The sequence below is a fragment of the Lissotriton helveticus genome, chromosome 3_2 (genome assembly GCF_964261635.1).
Source record: "Lissotriton helveticus chromosome 3_2, aLisHel1.1, whole genome shotgun sequence".
Classification (NCBI taxonomy): Eukaryota; Metazoa; Chordata; class Amphibia; order Caudata; family Salamandridae; genus Lissotriton; species Lissotriton helveticus.
Window position 1 is genome coordinate 267,704,628 of NC_136062.1, and position 22,240 is coordinate 267,726,867.

At 44.2% G+C, this 22,240-nt stretch overlaps 1 protein-coding gene across 8 annotated transcripts in view; it reads right to left on the reverse strand.

The window, feature by feature from the left end:
* The window catches only part of SLTM (SAFB like transcription modulator), a 340,694-nt gene extending 318,708 nt beyond the window's left edge, over window positions 1-21,986 (reverse strand). The window contains exons 1-2 of one of the 8 annotated variants that reach the window (XM_078685169.1): window positions 21,790-21,986; window positions 2,615-2,702 (exon numbers count right to left, since the gene is read on the reverse strand). In XM_078685169.1, the coding sequence (XP_078541295.1) occupies window positions 2,615-2,702; window positions 21,790-21,918 (217 nt within the window). In that variant the 5' untranslated portion in view covers window positions 21,919-21,986. The remainder of the gene's footprint in view (window positions 1-2,614; window positions 2,703-21,789) is intronic. The other 7 variants (XM_078685170.1, XM_078685172.1, XM_078685171.1 and 4 more) reach the window with 7 other exon arrangements.
* Between the last annotated feature and the right edge of the window lie 254 nt (window positions 21,987-22,240).

The following is a 22,240-nucleotide window of genomic DNA, read 5'->3' on the forward strand; positions in this document are numbered from 1 at the left end:
GCCTTTGACTCTGTGCACTGGCCGTTCCTGGAAGGCGTTCTACAAAGATTTGGTTTTGGCCCAAAGTTTCAGACATGGGTCCGTCTCCTCTACACCAACCCGCGTGCTAAAGGGAGGGTGAACGGGAGACTGTCTCACGAAAATTCAAATTCAGAGAGGCACACGCCAAGGCTGCCCTTTGTCACCCCTTCTGTTCACACTTACCATCGAGATACGGGCAGCTAGGGTCCGACAGAATCAACTGATCACTGGATTCCGCATAACTGACACGGACCTGGCACAGAAGAAACTGTCCCTCTACGCGGACGATGTACTCCTATACATCACCAACCCGGACACCACTGTCCCGGAGCTGTTCCTGGAACGTTATGGCCGATACTCCGGCTATGCTATAAACTGGCATAAGTCTATCCTATATGACCCCAGAGGGTGCGACCGGGGGACGACATTGCCAGACCAATTGATTGTTACCACTGAGGGCTTCCAATATCTTGGCATCTACATCACCCTGGATCAGAAACTCTCGCTGCAAAAAAACTTAGAGAGGATAATGCTAAAGTCCATTGCTGACATGGATCGCTGGCGGCTGCTACCTCTGACACTCTTGGGTAGAGCGGCCATGTACAAAATGATCATACTACCCAAATACTTATATGTCCTGCAAAATGAATATTACTTAATCCTAGACATGATACTGAATAAAATCCACTCAGACCTCAGGACCTTTCTATGGTTCGGCAAACAGCCAAGGGTAGCACTGACCACTCTCCAACGCCACCAATATAGCGGAGGGATCTCACTCCCCAACCTCGAAGCCTACTACTGGGCGGAACACATGGCCCCAATCAATGAATGGCTGCATACACAGGCAGATCACCCCACATATGCCCTGGAGCGACATAAATTGTCCCCACACAACCTGCTGTTCTACTTGTACGGCGGCTACGCAAGGAAGCCACTGCTTCCTGCTACGGCCATCACACTACGGGCCTGGAATAAGGCTACTAAGCGCACAGGCTGGGAAGAGACACCCACCCGGCAGACACCACTATGGCATTGCAAGTGGTTAACGGAACTTCATAAACTTCAAGGCTTCAAACGGTGGGATGATATTGGAATCTCCACAATAGGGGACGTGATCGCTAAAGGGGAACTGAAACCCTTCCAGACCCTGAAATCAGAGTTTGGGCTCCAGCACACTCAGCTCTTCAAATACACCCAGCTGCGCCATGCTTGGAGGGCGCAAAACATACACTTAGCGGGTCTTCCAGAATACGCTCCACTCGAGGGTAGGCTTCTCCAGGAACAGATACAAAGTAAGGCAGTCTCACTCATTTACAAGACACCAACCAATAATATGTTGGGGGACCTGGCGAAGCTTAGAGATACCTGGGAGAAGGAGGTCGGAGCACTTGAAGACAGACTGGGACGTAGTGTTAATGCACACGCGTGAGGTGGCGATTAAGTCTAGGCTCCGTCTCATCCAATACAACGTGTTACTCAGGACCTACTTTGACAGGGTGAGATTACACAAAATGGGGAAAGCAACGGACACTAATTGCCTCCGATGCCACGGAGAAGGGGGGGGGGGATTTCTATCACATAATATGGGCTTGTGAAGTGATACAAATCTACTGGAAACACGTCTTTACGGAGCTTAGTGAGGTATTAGCTGTACCAATTGCACAAGAGCCCAAACTGGCCCTATTAGGGATGACCAACGATGTTGACCTGCCACGCCCCCTCCTGGTGTTCTTGGTTCTGGCCCTAGTTGTGGCAAAGCGAGACATCGCAAAACACTGGGGGATCTTCGACCCCCCCCCGAACGTGGAGGAGTGGAGAAGAGGGTTAGACCTCTACATGGCGGCTGGGAGGGTGACCTATAAATCACGGGGTTGTCCCAGGAAGTTTAAAAAGGTTTGGTCCAAGTGGAGACACTATCATGGGCTGGGAGGGGGAGGTACACAATAACAATATACGAACTGACTTGGACGAAAGGGAGGGGTAGGGAGAGAATGCTGAGTATTACCTGTTCACTAGGATGGATGGACAGAGCACCTGTACAATATGAAGACGTAAAAGCAGAGTACCATTGGGGAGGGGCGGGAGAGGGACATGGGGATTTTATGCTGCCAAAGACATGACTGTAATGTTGAGTTATTAACAAAATGCAAATAAATATATTTTTTTTAAAACAAACATTGAGAATCTCCATTTTGAAATCTCATACAATTCCCAAGCAGCTATTTCAATGTAATTTCATAGTTTTGCAGGATTCACTTGTGAAATCAATTGTAGAGCTTTCATTGAATGCTCTGTTCCAGTAATAAGCACAGTACGGCCCAGGGGCCGCTTGATCTTTACATGCGCCCCCCAGCAAATAAATGCTTGCCCGTTTAACATTGTTTTAGACCTCCTTGCACAATCAGTAACTCACACAGACCCACTACCGCCACCCTGCAGCCATCGGTCACACCACAAACTGCAGTTTGTGGCCCCTGGGCAAAGGGTTGAAAGCATGCATGCTCAGTTATCTTTAAAGAAGTACAAACAAAACAATTGTGACCTTTAATTTACCTATGAACATGCCTTAGAGCTTCTACATCCAACTTACCTTTGACTTTAGTCATTTTCTTTGTCGAATTATCTGCAGTGGCAACTACTTCCATATTATCAGGATCACCTCCTTCGTCTTCAACAGCCTAAACAAAATTAAAAGTTCTTTAACACATGGCACAAATTTCACAGGGCACTGAAACGAAGTATTTGTGTTTATACTTTAATAGAAATGGACTAAGAATAGACAGGGGTGTCAAGTCAACACCATACTGCGATAAATACATGTTTGCCTGCACCCAAAGCATGATCATTCACTACTCTTGCTTTGGCTGGACTTATGGAGCCGAGCTCGGGTTGACAATGGGGACCTTGAACCGGCGACCTGTAAGCTAATGGAGATAATCAAGAGTGATGGACCAGTCGATCCTTGCTTGTGACCGCTTAGAGGGGAACATGTCTTACTGCAAATCTAGAACAGCAGCCTAAGCTCCTTCTTCAAATACGCATAACAAAAACATAGGAGCTCGACAATGTAAATGAAGCAACGCCTACCACAAGAACGCCACCAGACAGAAATTAAATTGCCAGGAAAATGGACACTTCAAACAATTGCGCCAACATAATGACGAGTTAAATAAATAACCCAGGGAGGCCTAGTGGTAGTGAGCACACTGGCTCCCTGGCCTCCACCTTTAGGGGCAAAGGTAAATCGCATAATAGCTACGCTACTAAACTACCATGATATGGACTCAGAATTGCGCCTGACATACTTTAAACAAGCACTTTAAACCAAGGTGCGCATGAAAATTCTCTACATGAGGCCAACTGCTCTGCCAAACTCAGACTTCAATCTTGTTTGGGCCTATCAAGAGGACTTAATTTAATGCATGTTGTGCAATTACCGCAAATAATCCTGGTTCCACCTGTTGTGCTGTTATCCCAAACGGACCAAGGATCGACACCACATGCTCCTCCTGCTGTTTGAGTCAAAAGGTGTTAAACGCTATAAGGAGGGAGACATGCGCTTTACTGAAAATAGACCAAACACCCTAGCTAGACTGGGGAAATTTACGAGCCTCATCCGCCACTCTCATTGAAGCCATGATAACAATCACTGGCAACATAACCTAGGCAAAGCACTTGACAGAGACACTTACTGGTACTGATAATCTCAAGGGATTTATGCAGCACCCTACACAGTGATACGGCTGTGTTAAGGTGACAGAATACATCTTCTACTGACCCTCACTCGTTGAGGGTAGGGACGCCCCAGCGGTCATGATAAAACACCATATGGTGCAGTTATTAGCAATCCAAGCCTTCAAAGCAGGGTGACTTACTAGTTTGCACATGGCACCATACCTCTATCTTCAAAAACATCGGATACTGCTTTTATCTGAATTATTCTTGCCATTTTTCTCTGTTTTACACCAATGAAACATTACAGTTGTCATTGGTTTTAATTCCCTGCAATTCTATTTCGGCTGTATTGGCCGTTTTATTTGAAGTGCAAATGCAATACATAGCTCTTAGACATGTAATGGTTTTAATTAATTGAACATTAAGAATAAACTAAAAAAGTATAGAAAATTAAAAAAGTATAGAAAATTAAAAAAGTATAGAAAATTAAAAAAAGTATAGAAAATTAAAAAAAGTATAGAAAATTAAAAAAGTATAGAAAATTAAAAAAATTGACTGTACGTAAGCAACCCAATTGGCAATAGAAATACCCATCAAAAAATTGCTTCCAAGACATGAAATAGTTTCTGCCAAGCTATATCCCGCACACTTACGGATTGGCTACAAAGAGCAGATCTTCACACCACAGAAACTAGTATCAACATTCACGAAAATAGGTGGAACATCAGCACCAAATTATTAAGTTAACAAAGACCTGAACAGCGACACCAACTGATAAAATAGTGTTGTGGCACCCGATTATAGAATTAAAAAAAAAAAAAAAAAAAAAAAAAAAAAGGATCCTGCGTCAAATTGTTGCAGATCCTCTGCACTAACCCCACAGTGCATATTAAATGAAAGCAGTGTCGGAGAACCTATACAAATAAGGAGAAACAAGATCAGGCTTCCCACTATCCTCACTCTGGTTTGTCCGTATATTGGAGCCATATGCGGCACATAAAGGTCTGTGCTACTATGCCTTTACGCAGGCATGACTAAATAAACATCTGAGAGTCAAATCTTAATCCCATTCGGAGGGAAATTCTCATGTGGTGGCCTAGCTGGGTTCACTATAAATCGTTTCTAGTCAGTCCATTTTTTGTCCTACGACTAGTGACATGCACAAAATTCACATCAAGAGTCCACCCTCGAACGGCGCATTAGTTAAGTTAAATAGCTGTATCAATACGGTGTACAGGCGCATTATGCTTTTTAGGTGTCGCTGAGCCAGCGCATGCGCTGTCGGAGAGACATTTAGTAGGTGAGTTTTCAATGTGCTACTGGCTGGCCTAGCGATTGCGTTCACTCTAGCAGCCGCCATCTGTGTCCTCCGTCACGGGTCATTAAGTTGCTTGTTTTTATTTTCCGTGCTTGCCCCTCTGCCTCCGTCCGATCACTTTCACAGCGATCACTCACTTTTGCCACTTGCCTCCCTTCTCCCTCCCTCACATTGCACATCACTGGCCAGCATCGATCTAGTATGCGGGTAGGACAGGTGTTACATCGTTTTGATCTCCCCATAGGAATGCTCCCCCCCTTCGCATCTGGGCAGGCGTATTAAGCTCCCCTCTGGTGTAGGGGGAGACCAAACCGACGGGGGAGATCAAGTTAGAACACCGGCATTACATGTTGAGCCTTCTTCCCTTTGAAGCATCCACCGATCACTTTCACTTTTGCCGCTTGCCTACCTTCTCCCCCTCCCTCCCTTTTTATACGACAATTGAACCACAAAAACAGACTGTAATTCACCTCACTACGGGTTTGTTACCTGATGAGTTGTGTTCCATGCCTCGTACATCTTTCCATCCCAAACTACTGCCTAAATTATTTAGTACATTTTCCACATAAAAAAAAAAAAAAAAAAACACACAATTTACCACTCTGTGTGCCAGCAGAATTTGTTTCCATGGTCTCATACCAAACATCGAATTAAGATGCGGGTTTATGTTTACAACAATAAAAATGTTCCTCGCATGTGTGTGTCCTGCCAGGAGTTAATCAAAGTCACATCGCTCTCCAGACATATTTTCCCGAAGAAATTGAAAATTAATATGTTTAACACATTTGCATTTACATCCGAGGCCTACGGCCTGGCAAGAGAGTATAAAAGCATTTCCTTGTTTCTTCTTTTAGTGCTCTCCTCTCACGCTCGATTGCTAGAAGACACCTCATTGATGGGCCCGTTAAAAGCAACCTTTCAGGAATGGCAGTTTAGAAGAATTAGAGGGACGTATTTTCACTCTCTCGTACACACACACACAAACACTTCTTCCCACACATACACTTATAAAGTGAAGTAAGAGTCACATTGGACAACACTTAATGCAGAGGTTTTGTCATGCTCCAAGACCCCCAAATGCACATTGTTCTAGACTTTAAGGAGCCATTACCATGTAAGTCACCTAAAAAGGCTGTGTTACTTTCCGTCCATAGCAGGCACCACATTTGTCTTGCTCAGTAATAAATCCGAGTTATGTCCAATCCGTGCCAAAGAGGATAGCTGGTTAACACTGCTCTAATTCGGTATACTAAGGGCCATTATAATTATGCATTTACCACATAACCCATGATGTGCAGATTTTAACAATTATTTTTTTCTAGCGCGAATGGTTCAAAAGTTAGAACCATGGTGCTAAAGGTTCCTGTGCACTAGAAGGCTCTTTGCAAAGCTAATCTCAACTTGAAAATTTCAGTGGTTTTTCCATTTTAATTCCCAACTTTAAAAAACACTTTATAGGAATTTAAAGTGGATTTGAGGTTTTAAAAAATGTTACAGTGGTACACAAACCTCTTCTCCAGCGATAGATGTTCAACATTCACGATTATGGGTCCAATTATCAAAGCTATTTAGGAGTGCAAGTTTGTCTCAGTCTGCAAAGTTGTGCAGATTTGACATTAGTGGATTTAAACGCAGTATGTTTGTATAAACTGACAAATGTGTAGTCCTACTCGTTTCTAACCCTGGAAAAAATAAAAAACGGGCTGACGTGTATAAAAAGTATCTCTAAGGTGGGAGGGTAAGGCCACACCAGCAAAAAGGGTAAATAGATTTGTGGCAAAGAAAGATTCAGAGAAATGCACAAGTTTCCCATCTACTTTCATTATCCTTAGACCTACTCAGTCTAAACAGTCAACACTTTCGAAGTGATCTTGGTTACCTTACCTATAACTGTAAAGCGCTCCGATATCCTTCGGGATCTAGTCCGCGCTATATAAAAGCTTATAAATAAATAAATCTCCATCACTGACATCAGGAAATAACTGAACTAAAGTAAAAAAATAAAACTAACCCCGCCAGCTCTATCGACCTCACCCCGTCCCCCGCATCCGAAGAGCAACCACTGGCGGCAGATCCCTCTCCCACCTCGCCGCTAAGACCTGGAACACCCTCCCAATCCTCCTAAGGCAGACCCATGACCTACTAACCTTCAGGAGGCTAACAAAGACCTGGCTATTCGAGCAGTTGCAGCACCCCCCCCCCGCCCCCCCCAAACAGCGCGTGGAGTCCCTCACGGGTGAGTAGTGTGCTTTACAAATGTTCTGATTGATTGAAGGAACCATAACTAATAACTCAGCCGTAGTACTTTCTGCTTTATACTATGACACTGAAGGAGAGCAAAAATGAATATGACGAATTAGGTTTACCGGAACTGGACAGTACACCTACGGCCCAAGTCATTATTTTGAGGTCTGCCACAGCTTGGCTAGACATTTATTTATCTAGAACCAAACTCAAAACATTGTGACCAAAGAGGAAGGTAAAAAATGAAAATAATCCACAAAAGTTGTAATACTGATTGAGTAATAGTCCGAAATATATTCAATATTGAAATGTGACAGGTTATCAGAGTAATTTGTTGTGAAGAAACTGAATGCAACACTCCTGGTAATACTCCTTGTATTGTTAAAAAAAAAAGTTTTAAAAAAAAAACAAGAACTCTACAGCCTTCATTCAGTGAAACCTCCTGAAACTCTGCCCTTGAAAGAGGTTCTCCTCCATCTCTCAAATTTGTTCTGGAAAAGGAATATTAAGAAAGAATGAGCCATGCATATAGTAGCTAACTAAATTGTTTAATGTCTGATGACCTTGATCATTTAATCCAAATGCTATAAATTCTCTTATTTGCCAAAGGCATTATGTAGCACCCTGGCTCTGTATATGCTATACCAAAATGAGGTATAGTGTGCTCAGAGTCCAGTGGTAGTTTGGGCGAGCAGCAAGGCAGATGGTAGTGTAAGCATTTGTTGTACACAGTCAGGCAAGAAAAGATATGTCAACATGAACTCAGACCAATTTTTTTGTATAAAAATTATATTTAGTCATTTTATTTCTAGAACCAAGCCAAGCCTGGTGCAGGCAAGTGAAATACTTTGCAAAATCATATGCAGAGATTTACAGTTGAATGCAGGTTCAAATTCAGTTGATTGAATTACTAGTAAGTCAACATTTGGAATTGTTGTTACTTTACAGTTTACTGTGCATATAACTTTTTAGATTACTTTAAGTTACTTTTGCTAATCAGTGCGATAGGCCTAAATATCACACAGACATTTCCTAGATAAAAAGGTAATTAATTCACTTTTAGTAAATTTGCAGTTTTTCAATGTTTAATACAAACCAACTCCACACTGAAAGAATTCAAGGGAAAGCATTCAGTGCAATCCTTTAGAAGGAAATGAAGTTAACGGTTTGCAGGTAAGTACTGGTTTGTGGGAGTTGGTATTCTGTGGTTAGAACCAGGGTTCCCCCAGAGTCAAAGATGCACTCAGAACACCTTCAGCAGCACTGGGGCGGCAGGGTGCAGAGTGATGAGGCCCAATGTTATCCAGTGGGGGATATGGGGCTTCCGGTTGGTGGCAGCTCACAAGCAGGCCACAAGGTTGTGGTAGCAAAGCTCCTGGTGTTAGGCTCAAGGCAAACTGGGATCAGAGTTAGCACCCAATGCACACCCAAAGCGGCATGGGGTGGCTGGGTGCAGGGTGCTTTGACAACAGGTGCCCCGTTGACTTCAATGGGGATTCTCTGGTTGCATCAGACTGCAGTCTCAAAGATCTTCTGGACGTGACCACCGGTTGGAAAGGATGCTGGTACACCGTCTGGTGGCTCACCAAAGACTGTGGGACATCGGGTGCAGGGGTGGCTTTAGGTGTGAGTTTTCTTACCGGCTCCAGACGCGTTCAGAGGGTCCCTCCAGACATCCTGCAGGCATGGATTGGAGATTCGAGGCAGGTCAGGATAGCCGGGGAGACCCCCTCGTGGTGTTGAAACACTCCACTTGGGTCGTGGGCGTCTGGTGCAGACTTGGCCAGAGCCAGGGTCTGTGGGCGAGTAAATCCAGTGCTCACGGGAGAAAGTCTTGGTTTTGAAAGGCGTGGCAGGACCTTTGGGTTCTTGAAGGCTGCCGGACACCTGGAATTCGCTGGGGCAGGTTCAAGGTGAGAACAGGCCGGTAGGGCTAGGGCAAAGCCAGTGGGCATAGTCGTCTTAGTTCAGCACAGCTGTCCTTTTTCTCTTCTGGTCCGTTCTTGTCTGAAGAGGTATGGTTCAGGGTTGCTCCTAAATACTAGATTTAGGGGGTTACAGGTAAATAAAGGTCAGGACTATTGGGTCCCTTGCTTGGGGTGGGTACACCCCCCCTATTGAAAAAACAAGGCTTATTTTGGTTTATTGGATAGTAATTACCACTTGGAAACAAATAATCTACTGATATTCGCTTGAAAAACACATTTGGGAATCTAGTTGCAGACCCAAGGCCAAAAGAGGAAAATATGTCTATTATTAAAAACAGGTGCAAAAGGGTACAACATCAATTGTTAATTAAAAACAGGATAAAAAGTTGCACATGAAAATATTAAGAATTTCAAATTAATACATAGATTAAACAAAAGTATTCTAAGTTGTACCTCAAAAAGCCGCACTGATATCTATAGATAACTCAGAGAAGCAAATAATAAAAACAAGAAAAATACAAAGCCAAAAACAGAACAATTTGTTGTGGAGAGTAAACAAAAAACAATTACAATTAGTCATGAAAGAACAGATCTGTATTAGAAACAAATAAAAACTGGAACCCGATACACTGCGCTTTATTCAATATCTGTAGTTCCAGCCACTACACGGATTATATATTCGAGCGTCAACGCATTTCGATGGTGGATTCCAATTAGACTATATTTTTCCAAGACTCAAATGACTCCCACAACACAAGAATGTTGCCAAAATTAGATCAGACACCTCTTATTCTGTATTTAGGGTATTCAACTGCTACTTGTGACCAAAAGACTAGTGAGTGCTAAATGGTCCCTTCAGCTGTCTTGGTCATAGAGTAAAATACAGGACCTGTCTGTCATGCATGCCGATAGCCCAATGTAGTATTGATACCTGGCATATAGCTTGTATTCTGAATGTGCTACGAAGGCTGCCACCCTCCTGTACACAACTTTTTATAGTTTGAAATCTTATCTAGGGGCCTGTGGCATACACTGATAAGTGAGTTGCCCATACACCTTAATATATAGCAGTACCCTTCATAAATTGGGTCTAATTCTCAGACGAGGTACGTAGGACGCTCCGTGCGTGGGAAGGGGCATATGCCTCTCCAGTTGGCTATGTCCCTCCATCTGCAAGATGGCGGAACTGAGTTGTGCTTCACCTCGCCTCACCCACCTGAGGGGCGGGGTTGGCAAAGGTGGGCACTCCTCCCTCACTAGGTTTTCGCACCAATTCTCCAACCCATAGTGGGGTTAGAACTGGCGGGGGACAGTTGCTGGAAGCAGCAAATGGCTGGGGTATCTCACAAAGGTGGCAAGCCTTTGTAGCTCCCCCTTCGAGTAGCCTGCTCATCCTGGGGGAGAGGGTTGGCACCTCGTCCCAGGATTTGCTTTGTCCAGAAACAGGTCTGGTGGTGGCAGCTGGAGAGCAGCCAATAAGCAAGGACACTAGTTAGTTTGTAGTGCATTTTTCATTAAATTCCACACTGGCATCAGTGTGGGTTTAATCTGCAGAAAAGTTTGATAGCAAGCTTACAAGTTTTCAGTAAAGCCATTATGGTGCTTTGGAGTTCATAACTCCCAATACCATATACTCATAATAGCATTACTGCACTTGCGTCTAATTGGCTTAGACACTGTAGGGGCACAGGGCTCATGCACCTATACCCTCACCACCGCTAGAGGGCACCCAGCTATAGGGGTGGCTGAACAATGACAGGGCAGGGGGTTGTAGGCATGGCACACAGGGATGTGTGCCATTTTGACTCTTCCCTTTGTTCTGCCCCAAAACCCTCAGCCTGTAACGGTAGTGTGTGTATATAAAGGTACAGGGCCTCGAAGGGTGGCACAATAAGGCTGCAGCACTTAGAGGCCTTCCCTAGCCACAGTGCCCTTGGTACCAATGGTTTAAAGAGTGCCAATTAGGTTTCGTATAAATCCAGTTTTAGGGAAAGAACATAGGCCCTGGGTACCTGGTAGGCAGGAACCCAGGGCATACTCAAGGTACATCAACAAGTTTGGCAAAACGTGGGGGAAACCATGCAAAAAGAGGGCATTTTTTTACACATCAGATCTCTCCAAGTAACTTTAAAACTGCCCTTTTTTATATCAAGTGAATGCCACAATTTTGCTACCTTGGAGGACGGATTAAGAACGTTTTAAACATAATTCACCGTTCCTTCACAATTAGGTTTTAACACAAACCAACACCCAACATTCTCAAAGACATTCACACAGTAAACGTTTTAAGTCCACCAATACTTCTAGTCTGGTATTGCTACCAAGACGATCACCTTCATAAAACGTGTCTTCTAGGATGTTTACTGTAGGAAGCTGGATCTGTATATAATATATCTAAAAGATATGGTGTGCACAGAATCCAATAAATCCCCAAAGGTCTAAGAGAGGATAAAGTAGATAATAACTTAGTCTCAATTGAATCGTTGCTGGGCTGAGCAGTTAGGCTTATCAAAGTGTAGCTGTATAATGCATTTGTTGCACACTCTCATACAAGGTAGAAATACACCTAATGACTATCTCTAGGCCAATGTCTTTAAAAATATTACTTTAGTTACCGTTTAGGTCTCGCCGCCTGGTGGTGCACTCCACAGCAGTGCTCGCGCAACAAGAGACATTTTGTATGTGAAAAACAGGGAATGTGCGCTGACGTAGGACTAGCACACGCGTTTCCTTTTGAGCTACCTCATTGGCCTTTGTGTGCGTCTTATTCTAAAAGACTGCAGGCAATTGGCCCGAGGCGCCCGCATAGCTCCTCCCATGGTTTATTGGTGTCTATTATGCGCACCAAACGCGTAATAGACACCAATAGGCCGTGGGAGGAGCAATGATCATGCCCAGACACGGGTGTGACACGCGCACCACTTTGCTTAACTGAGCTAGCCTCAGGTTACATCTCGCCCACTCCTTCCACAGCACCAGCACGGGCATCTGGAGTCACTGCACCCCTGCCGAGGGATTTATATCCCGAACTTTTATGGTGCGGAGTGTGATTTATCAGTGCCCGCGAAAACAAACACGGCTTCCTGCAGGGAGGTCCCGCGCTATCAGTGGCTTTTGAAAACTTCATTTATAGTATGTTTTCCAAAGAGAGAAGGGAAAAGGAGGTTTCGGGAGCGCAATTTGTTATTTTTATCAAAGAGCATATTCTGGCTTCATCTAAACAAAACCCGTACACCCAAAAGCGACCTATAGTGTGTGTTCTATGCGGTTAGACGCCATGGCTACTATGTACTTGGTAGGGTTGTCAAGCGTGGCTGTCAGCTCTCCATCTGGAAGTTGGCCAGCGCGGACGGGGTTATGCCATAATCGTGGAGAAGGGTACGTGGCGGTAAGCCTTGTTTAAGAGGCCTCTGCAGATCAAGTGTTTGTGTCGTGAGATAAAAGCTCCCGTTTGCCATTACTGTAGATATCGCTTTAAAAGCAGATCCGCCGGCCTCACTGCGTTAAGATCTTTACCACAGCTTTAGTGGACTTGCGTCATGTGGCACTTTCACACAGGCCTCCCTTGTTGGGACTTGCGACTGGCTCTCCTTGTTTCATTACAAGCACTCGCACAGTCCCCTTGAACACCAGTGTTACGCGCTGTTATTGCGTCAGTCAGTGAGTGCCTTGTTGTCTAATGTGCCTCTTTGAGGGAGTGTGTTTTTGTGGGGTACAAAATATGTTATCTAAATGGAACTGGCTAATCTATGTTGTGCTGAAATTCTGGATTGGAAATAAACCTTAAAGCACTGTATTAATCGGAGTGAATCAATTTCACTGTTCTCAAGAAGCGCTGCCTCGGACGTCAAATGGTTTAGAGGAGAACCAAACATATACAATTTAAAAAGAAAGGAAAATGTGTGAACGAAACCAAGAGGTTTCACCTAAAACTCTACCACGCAAAGGGCTGGCAAATAAGAAGATCCCCTTAGACAAGCCTTCCGAACTCCCCCAATGCGCTGGTATTGTATACTGCTATCAGGAAGGGCCAGGCTGACACTTATTTTCTCGGTGGGTTGCAGACCAAGTGGGTCCTTTCAAAGCTGGATGGGTTGCTATCACCCAACTATGCTCCTGTTACCCTATTTTGAATGCAGTGTTGATTTAAGATTCCAGTCAGGCCCCGCTATCAGAGATGGATTCATAATTGCCTGTAAAAAAAACAACCTTAACTTCGGTCAAAGGTAACGACTAAAAAGCAAACTAGAGATTCCCTGTATCCCTGTACAAGATATGCAAATGTTTGCAAAACATTTTAAGTTGTTTAAATATTTAAATTGCATTTATAATTTGTTTACTCCCCCTGGTGAGGCGTCAAAACGCTTTATGGTGAGTAACATGCTACCCAGGAGCCCAAAGTTAGCAGTCAGTCCATTAGTTAGTTTTTCATACTTATTCCATGCATTCATACCAGTTTGTTTGTAGCACATTATTGACATATGTGATCATTAGAGGGGAATACGCAAGATGCAATTGATAAGATAGTTATGGTTTCCCAAAAGCGCTTAAGATGGATAGGCATGAGATTGAGAGTAATAGAAGAGGCAGGCAGAAGGAAGAAGGGACACAGTGGCAAACTTAAACAAGCATTTGCAATGCAATAGGTCTCGTATTATTAAACTGTGAGCTATTGGCATTGCTAAATAATGCAACACCAATAGTTCAAACGTTAATAATGCGAGACCTATTGCATTGCAAATGCTTGTTTGGTAATGCCAGGTCACCATTAGTTAGTCACTGCCAAGGCCTGGGGGATGCAGGTGCCAGGGTGTTTGGTTCCTCACTGGATCCGGTTGCAGCCGGGGGACATTTGAAGAGGATGCTGCAGGCATTGTGGGCAAGCTCAGGAGAGGAAGTCCTCGCTAGATTCCAGGCAAGGATCGCTAGGGGGACATCACTGGGTCATTGGGCAACCTGGACACAGGCAAAAGGCGGGGTGGTTTCTTTCTGGACAAATCCAGTGTCCACCGGAAAAAAGTCTTAGAAGGGAGCTCAGGTCTCCAGGGCTCTTCGAGGTTGCTAGCTGCTGGACACGCTGGTTTGTGTGAGCATGTACCTTGAAGCGGGGGACAGGCCGGTAGGGCTGGGGAAAAGTCAGTTTTCGCCTTCCTCCTTCGCTGCTGCATGGGTCTTCGGTCCTTCTTAGGTCATCGAATCTGAGGAACAAGATTCGAAGGAACCCTTAAATACTAAATGTATGGGCATTACTGAGGTCAGTGGCCAACACAATCTAGATGTTCAGGGATGTTGTAGGAGTATTAGCATGGTTGACACTAAAGTTCAGTATTGCACTAGCAAATCCACCAGTTCTTACTGTAACCAAAGGTATGTTAGTCTGTAAAGTCCCATTTGTCAAGCTGTGATTGGTGGTAACCTGCTTCAAATCATGTCGGGCAGACCCTAGTGCATCGGTCCCTATCTTGTCAGATAATACCTTCTTCTCTTTGTGGCCTGCTTTCTTTAAACTGGAAGCTCCAGATATTTCTCCAAAGGCTTTTGGGGACAGATAGTGACCAGGGTTTTTTTCACTGTGGAGATTTTCCTTAAGGATTATTCGTACAAAAGTATACGCAGCCATCAATTGTAGGAATTAAGTTGGATTAATCTATGCAGGTTTAGGATCTATTTAAAACCTGGACACAAAAATCCTGTACTTTGAGAACTGAGTCCTCAACGGTTTGATACCTTACAAATATTCCAATACTTCTCGAAATAGCATTATGTGCAACCCTCTAACCGGTGTTTGCACGGTAAGAATTGTAGCTCCCATTCCAACTCCTATGTCTTGTGAACCATGCCGCACTATCGCTCTAGATTTTTCCAACCTATTTGAATTACTATCTTTCTGCAACAAGTGTTTGTTGCTATTGATCAATTGCCACTCTAAGTGGATCATCATCATCTTGTTAAACCTATTTATATTCAGTCGGTTGTTTTTAGGTCTCGCGACCTATCGATGCGCGCATGCGCATCGAGCGGAGCGAGAATTCAAGCGACGAAAACATCATGAAACCACCAGCTTTTTGCTGGCGTTTTCATGAAGTTCATGTGAACCACGTGTTCAAACATGAACGCGCATCAGCCTCCCTCCATTTGCCGCACAGCACATCAAAGGGCTTCGCCCAGCGTGCGCTCTGCTGCTTCTCCTCCCCTAATTACAGCCTTCCTTGCATTTCTCCTCCCCCTCCCCAGCCAGCTTCCCCCAGGCCATGTTCCCTCATCCCTCGCACCCCCTCCTCCTTCAGCTTGAGCTGCGTGAACACGAGGGGCACTATATTGTTTTGACTGGTTGGTGAAATTGGTGAAAACTAAAACTTGTTACTTGCTCGTCACTCCCGTGGGCCGTGCTGTGAGTACTCTGCAGCTTATCCCCTTTCACAACAAAATATCCCTTTCTCACCAGTCTGTTTCTCCCCCACTCCACCTGTGTTGCCGTCTCACTCATGTGCTTTCTTTCTCAGCAGAAAGACATTACATGTCAGACAAATACTCCATAGCCGCCGTCTCACTCATGTGCTTTCTTTCTCAGCAGAAAGACATTACATGTCAGACAAATACTCCATAGCCAGGGTTTCAATTAGCTGTTGATGTTTGGAACAGCATGGCATCACAAGACAGCAGCTTTCTCTTTTCACAAAAACGTACTTGGCTGCAGCAAGAGTACAAACGTTTTGCATTTTTAAACGTTCCTTGGTGGATCACTTCCCCCTCCTTCGCTCCCCTTCTCAATGAACCCCTCCTATCCCTGCATCCTTCTCTGACTCCGTCTCCCCATTCGATCACACTCATCTCTGTCCTTCCTCCCCTTTTTGACCAGCCCTTTCCGTCATCAGCCAGGGTAGCAGCCGGGTACAATATGTCCTCTTTGACACCCTGCCGTGCAAGTCGTAGGGACTTGCATAACATACGTTACTTTGCTGCACATATATTGTCAAACTCCTAGAAGAAGATAGTGCAGTATCATTTAATTTTTATATATTGCTGATAACCATATAGACAGTGCAGCACACAAGGACTAAACTATTTAGCAGATATCAAGGCAAACGTATTTTAAATTATTTTTAAAAAGCAGCACAAAAAAAACAAGCATTGGCATTGCCAATAGGTCTCGCTTGTGGGACCTTATAAGTATTTAGTTTTGCAGCACAATATCCGATTATGCAACAAGGATATTGTGCTGCAAAACTAAATACTTCGAAGGTCCCACAAGCGAGACCTATTGGCAATGCCAATGCTTGTTTCTTAATGATGTGTTTAGCCTAGAAGGAACTCCTAAAGAAATATTAACCCCTTGGGTGCTCATGACGAGGTCAGCTCGTCGTGACCGCGCCCGTTACATGGAACACTCGCATGCTGGGCTGATTCCCCTGCTGTGCTGAGCGTTCCATTGGAACGGGCGTGGCCATGACTAGCTCAGCTCGTCATGAGCACTGTAGCGCCGTGGCTCATGACGAGCTGACCTCGTCATGAGCACCGGGGCACTGTACGCGCCCCCAGCACAGCGGAGGAATGTGCCCCGCACGGAAGGGGTTAAGAGCAAAGCACTGATCTTGTTTCCAGGGAGATTATTAATTTTCTACCCAAACATGACATTAAACAGTCAGTTAAGTATGCATGATCACTTAGTCAATGGCTTGGTAAAGAGGGCAAACAGTTCTCAAGGAAGGGATTCAGCCTGCTCTTTCTGCTGGGATTGATACAACGTTTTTTTTTTTAAGACAGGTTAATATCTTATCAATACTCTCCGTATTCTAAGTCAGGATTCACTCCTTTTGAGATGTTAAGAGGGAGGAAAAGTAAATCTAGTGTTTTTTCTATATCATCTGGATGTTTGTTACAAAAAAGTGTAAAGGTGAAGAAGAACAACTACAATTTGGTGGTTTGAGACATTTCACAGAATATTTTGCTACTGGAAACTGGGTTCACATTAAGAAGCCTTTTGGTGTTTAAAAAGGGTTATCTATTTTCACAATTGAGCGCGAGTAGGAAAGCCGGTTTGTTGCATGGAAGGGGTTGATGGAGTAAGAGCAGGTCGGTTCCCATTTCTAAAACTAGGACGCACCGCGCACTTAATGGTAAACCTAATCCTCATGAGTCACAATTACATAAAGGATGTGATGTAGCTATGCAATGTTTTCCCAACTATTTCTCTCAAATTCACTCAAAGTATAAGATTCTGAAGGAAAGAGTTGTCGTAATATTTGATGGCGTTCCAACACAATGTCATTTTAATACCAATGTCTTCTCTATAAGTTTCCAGGGCACAGGAACCCGAATGCACTCCGGAGGTACTGTGTTTTTCTATTGTTTTGTTAGTACAGGTTACTGTGAATAAACTCATAGGATTTCTCAAATTTGAGGGTGGGGCTGTCAAATCTAATACAGATTGTTCAACCAACAGTGCGAAAGTGCAGAATAATGAACCCCTTCAAGGAATGCAACAGGCATTTTTTAACCCCTTCGACGCTCATGACGAGCTGGGCTCGTCATGAGGTAGCCTCCTCGCACGCTCATGACGAGCCCAGCTCGTCATGAATAATGGGTTTTTGCATATTCCAGCACAGCAGGGGAAGATGTGCCGCAACGATGCGGTTAATGCATTAGTGATTCTATTGTTCCTGCATGTTCAGCTGGTGTTTCCAGGGACAGGTTACATAAGTACTCAAGTATGTTTTTCTTTTCTACTACTTAGAGTGTGTTGAATAGGTTTCTGAAAGTGTATTCACATTTTCGGTTCAGTTTAGAGATTATTATTAACTTTTTCTTTATTGGTGGGGGTGATGGTGTATGTGGGTATGTTGCATGTCCCTCCATTTCCTTAAAGCAAGCATTAGAATCTATATGCATCATTGGAGGTTCCGAGTCTTTTGGAACTCTTTGGTTGCCAGTTGAGGGTCAGCTGTACTGTCCCTTCGTCTCAGTAGCTCGTCCCTAGCCATGGGTTCTAGCATCTGGACTTAAAGTTAATACATTCTACACAAGTCTACTTTGCTGTTCTGGTCTCTGGTCATTTCAGCTACACCCCAATACTATAGATTGTCAGCAGATTATACTCTTGCAAATAAACATGCGTTAACAGTGTAAACTGGCATCCAATGGGGGTTCAGGACACACGTGGATCAATGGACAATCATTTGGCTTATCCATTAACACAAACCATGTGCAGCAACCAACATGAGACATCTGGAGGGGGGGTGGGGTAGCATATGAAGCAACAACCAACTTGATCAACAAATGAGGCAACTAGAAGCAGAGAAAGCAAAAGGAACTCATGAATCACGATATTAAACGTAAAAGTCCGACTATTCAGCAACTCGGTACACTAGCACACTACACTTAGTTAGTGAATCCTTGCCTTTGGGCAAAGTGCACATTCCAACTGCTATCTTTTGCTTTTAAGTTGCTCTATATATAATACAACCAGCAACCAATATTACATATGCACTGTTCAGCACATTACCGTCACTTTTAAAAGTCCTCCAAAAAAGAAAATTCCTCCTTATCACCTCTATGCCTAGGAATAGTCAGCACTCTGATGAGCCCCATAACGTTGGGGAGTGCATCTCAAACCAAATCTGTTTGCTCTTTGTAGCAGGTGATATCCCCAGTGTACTCTGAACGAAAGGAAGATGGCGCAGCTTGCAAACAAGACAACAAGCGAGTCACATCTGTAACTTATGTTCCGGGCCCAACAGAACAAACATGTATGTGGCTCGTAAATAACTGAATTACTAGCGGTGTTCACGTGTAATCAAGCTTCCATTACCATGAAAAGATATACATTGTATTTTACCATTTAAAATCATTACACATCTCGTCCACTCCTAACTGCAAGATAAAAAATTAAAATGCAATCAAATATAAAACATTCCTATCGTCACTTAATACGCTTGTCTTCAAGGAAGATCATGTAAAAATGATATTGTGGATTTTGATTTTCTGAGGCTATTGCAGTTGTTTGCACGTCGTTCAGTTCCTTGACCGCCGCATTCATAAACTTAAATAAAACTGAGCCGGTAATCGGGTAGATTCCCTCGGACAAAACTCGACAGCGTCTCCACAGGTTATGATTTTAAAAGCCAGACACCGCTAAAATGTCTTTAGTGCCTGCAGTTTCGTACAAATACATATATTTGCATAATGATTATGGAGATGAGCTGCATAATCTGGTGTACCAATAGGCTTTCAAGGGTATCGTTCAGAAATAGTCGTATAAATTGCAATTTCAGTTCCCTTGCTAATGATTATTTTAAACCAAGTAGTAAATTCGGGGGAGTCGCACAAAGTAACTACCCACCACAAATTCTTAATGTAGAAATCTGCGGGTATGATTTTAGCTTGCTTCACCAAAATGTTTGTCAAGTGTTTAGGAGGGAAATGTGTTCCCCAAATGTCATGCGCCAAGTTGTCTATGGGAGTTGCGGGAGCAGTAGTTCGATTACGATTTCTCGAATATAAATAGCTGCCACGGATAGTGTACCATCGGTTGCCCGTTTTAATACAGCACAAAAAAATCGTTTTGTACTAATTGCTGTCTAATGAATTTAATTTCCAGGCCAGAAGACCATTTCTGAAGGCGATTTCATCAGTGAAAGTCAGTGTTGGCATCAATATATAATCAATTACCTGTGCGGGAGCAGGTTGCGTCTGGATAGTTCAGATTCTTTAATCGACCTCTCATCCACCCGAACCCCTAAAACTTTGTAGAAAGTATCCCTCTACAGTTTGAAAACAAATTGTTTTAGTTTACTGGTAAACCAAAACAATGCCCTTAGTTTTAGACCCAATAATTTGGATAGTGTTCATTTCGTTGTAACAGGCAAAGGCCTCCAAAGATATCTGAAACCCTATGTCTGTCTGATCTAACAAGATTGTATCATCCCAACATTGTAATACTTGAAACTTAGTATCAGCTTGCGGTAATGGAAAAGATATTGCTTAATTATCAGTTTAATGTCGCCCAGATTTATATGAAATAGGAGATAAGCTAGAATGCAACCAGTTTTGAAGTTCAGAATATTATGTAGCGTGTCAATTTTGCCGTTACCTTATGTATCCGACTACAAGTTATTTCTGGCGTTTACAAGGGGCGGTGGAATTCCCTACTTAGAAGAACTGGCCCGCAGATGGCCTCTGACATTATGATATCTTGTAAAAACAAATGCGTCGTATGAATAATGGTTTCATAAAATGAAAAGTCCAGTGTGTATTAAGAGTTTTAAGTAAAAGGCTTGCTTTAAAATTCTGTGAAGCCGTTATGTTAGCTGACCGTACTCCAAGTTTAGGAGGGATGCAGCGTTTCATTAGAGATTATGTGGCACACAGTGTCTTGCAGAATGAAGTTACGGCATGCTGTATTGACGTTTAGTATGTCACGTCAATGTTTGACAATACGTTTACCTTGCACATAAACGGCTGCTGCCTGTCCAAACTATGAATAATAGTATTTCTCGCTAACCTGATGAATGTATTCTCTCAAAACTGAGATCATGCCACCACAGACTCCTCTCGTAGTAGGCCCTGCTGCAGCCTCGCTGGAGAACCGCCCTGCTCAATTAGCGTCGCACCCAACCCCGTTCCGAAGTACTAACATTACCCACATCATGCCGACTGTAAGCAAACAAAAGAGTTGCAACTGGAGCCCTTCAACACACTTTTTAGAACCAGTCTCAGATCCACGTACTCAGGTCGCAGTTATATGGCTACAAATGTAGAGTAGCAATGGCGCTTTAGTTGTAGACTACAAAAACGAATCAAATCAAATCCCAGGCACCATCTCATTCTCAACCCGGGGGAAACTAATTTAAAAGCTGCGTTTTGAAGGCCCCTTGGTTCGGCCCCCCAATCCCCAGGGGGAGGGGGATAGTGGCTGGACCGGGGGTCTCAGTGGAGGCCACTACCGGGAAGCAGAGCCCGAACACCAATGGAGAGGATTGGCAGGAGATAAGGGAAGGGAGACAAGGAAGGAGAAAGAGCGGGCCCACCAGATAATAGGGCTGGGCCAGCATAGTCGTAAATCTAGGATTCTTTAAGACTACCGTTGCAATTCGACCGCCTTATGTATTCAAGAAAGTCACTGTCCCGTAGCGCCTGCCTCAAGGGAACCCGGCAGCGTCTCTGAGAATAGGTAGTCCATTGCACCGCACCAGCAACGAACGCTGTACACGGTTAGGTCAATGGGAACCTGCCCCCGAAAAATCTAGATACCACGGTCTCAGTCATGATTAGGCAGCGGGCACCGCCTCCGTCTATAAAGTCTACGCACACAACATGGCGGCCGGTGGAGCGAGATACGAGATTGCCCTAGAGGATCAGCGCCATCACTCGCGGTGGCGGTCATGCCCGAGAGACCATGAGGGTGAGAGGGCTGCAACAAAACTGCAAGAACCAACCGAACTCAAATGGAAATCCGGACTATAGCCGCCTCAGGGACAGAACGCACCACGAAGTAACACGTAGCATGCAACTCTTACAAAAACCCATATGGTACCGCTATTCGAGGTGAACGCGCGGCCTCACCCTTTGTAGAATGGCATAAGGACTGTAACAGTGCCTCACCTGTTTAAGGCGAGAAATGAGTACGGTCTTGACTCCCGTGATGTCCAGCCCACGACGCTTTAGCTCGGACTTAAGGTCGATGACGCGCAGCTCGGTGATCTTCTTACCCTCGGAGACAGCGGCCGCCATTTTGCAGATGTGCGAGAAGGAGAGAACGGAGCAAGCCACCGAAGAGCGCGAGTATGAAAAGCGGCGTCGCAATGCGCATGCGCCTGCTACGTAGCCAACCAGCTAGAAGCTGAGGAGAAAAAAAAAGAAGAATCGAGTGGGCGGATAGGAGAGTAACTTTACGTAACAGTTGACGTCAAGAAGATCCGAGTGCGTTCGTATGCGTCCTAGTATGTTTCTCTCCCTTCCATTTTAGAATCAGGAGACGAAAGGATGAAACCAATACACATTGCGTGGTGCATTTCTTTAGCGATTGCTGTATTACTCTACCATGGCTAAGCGT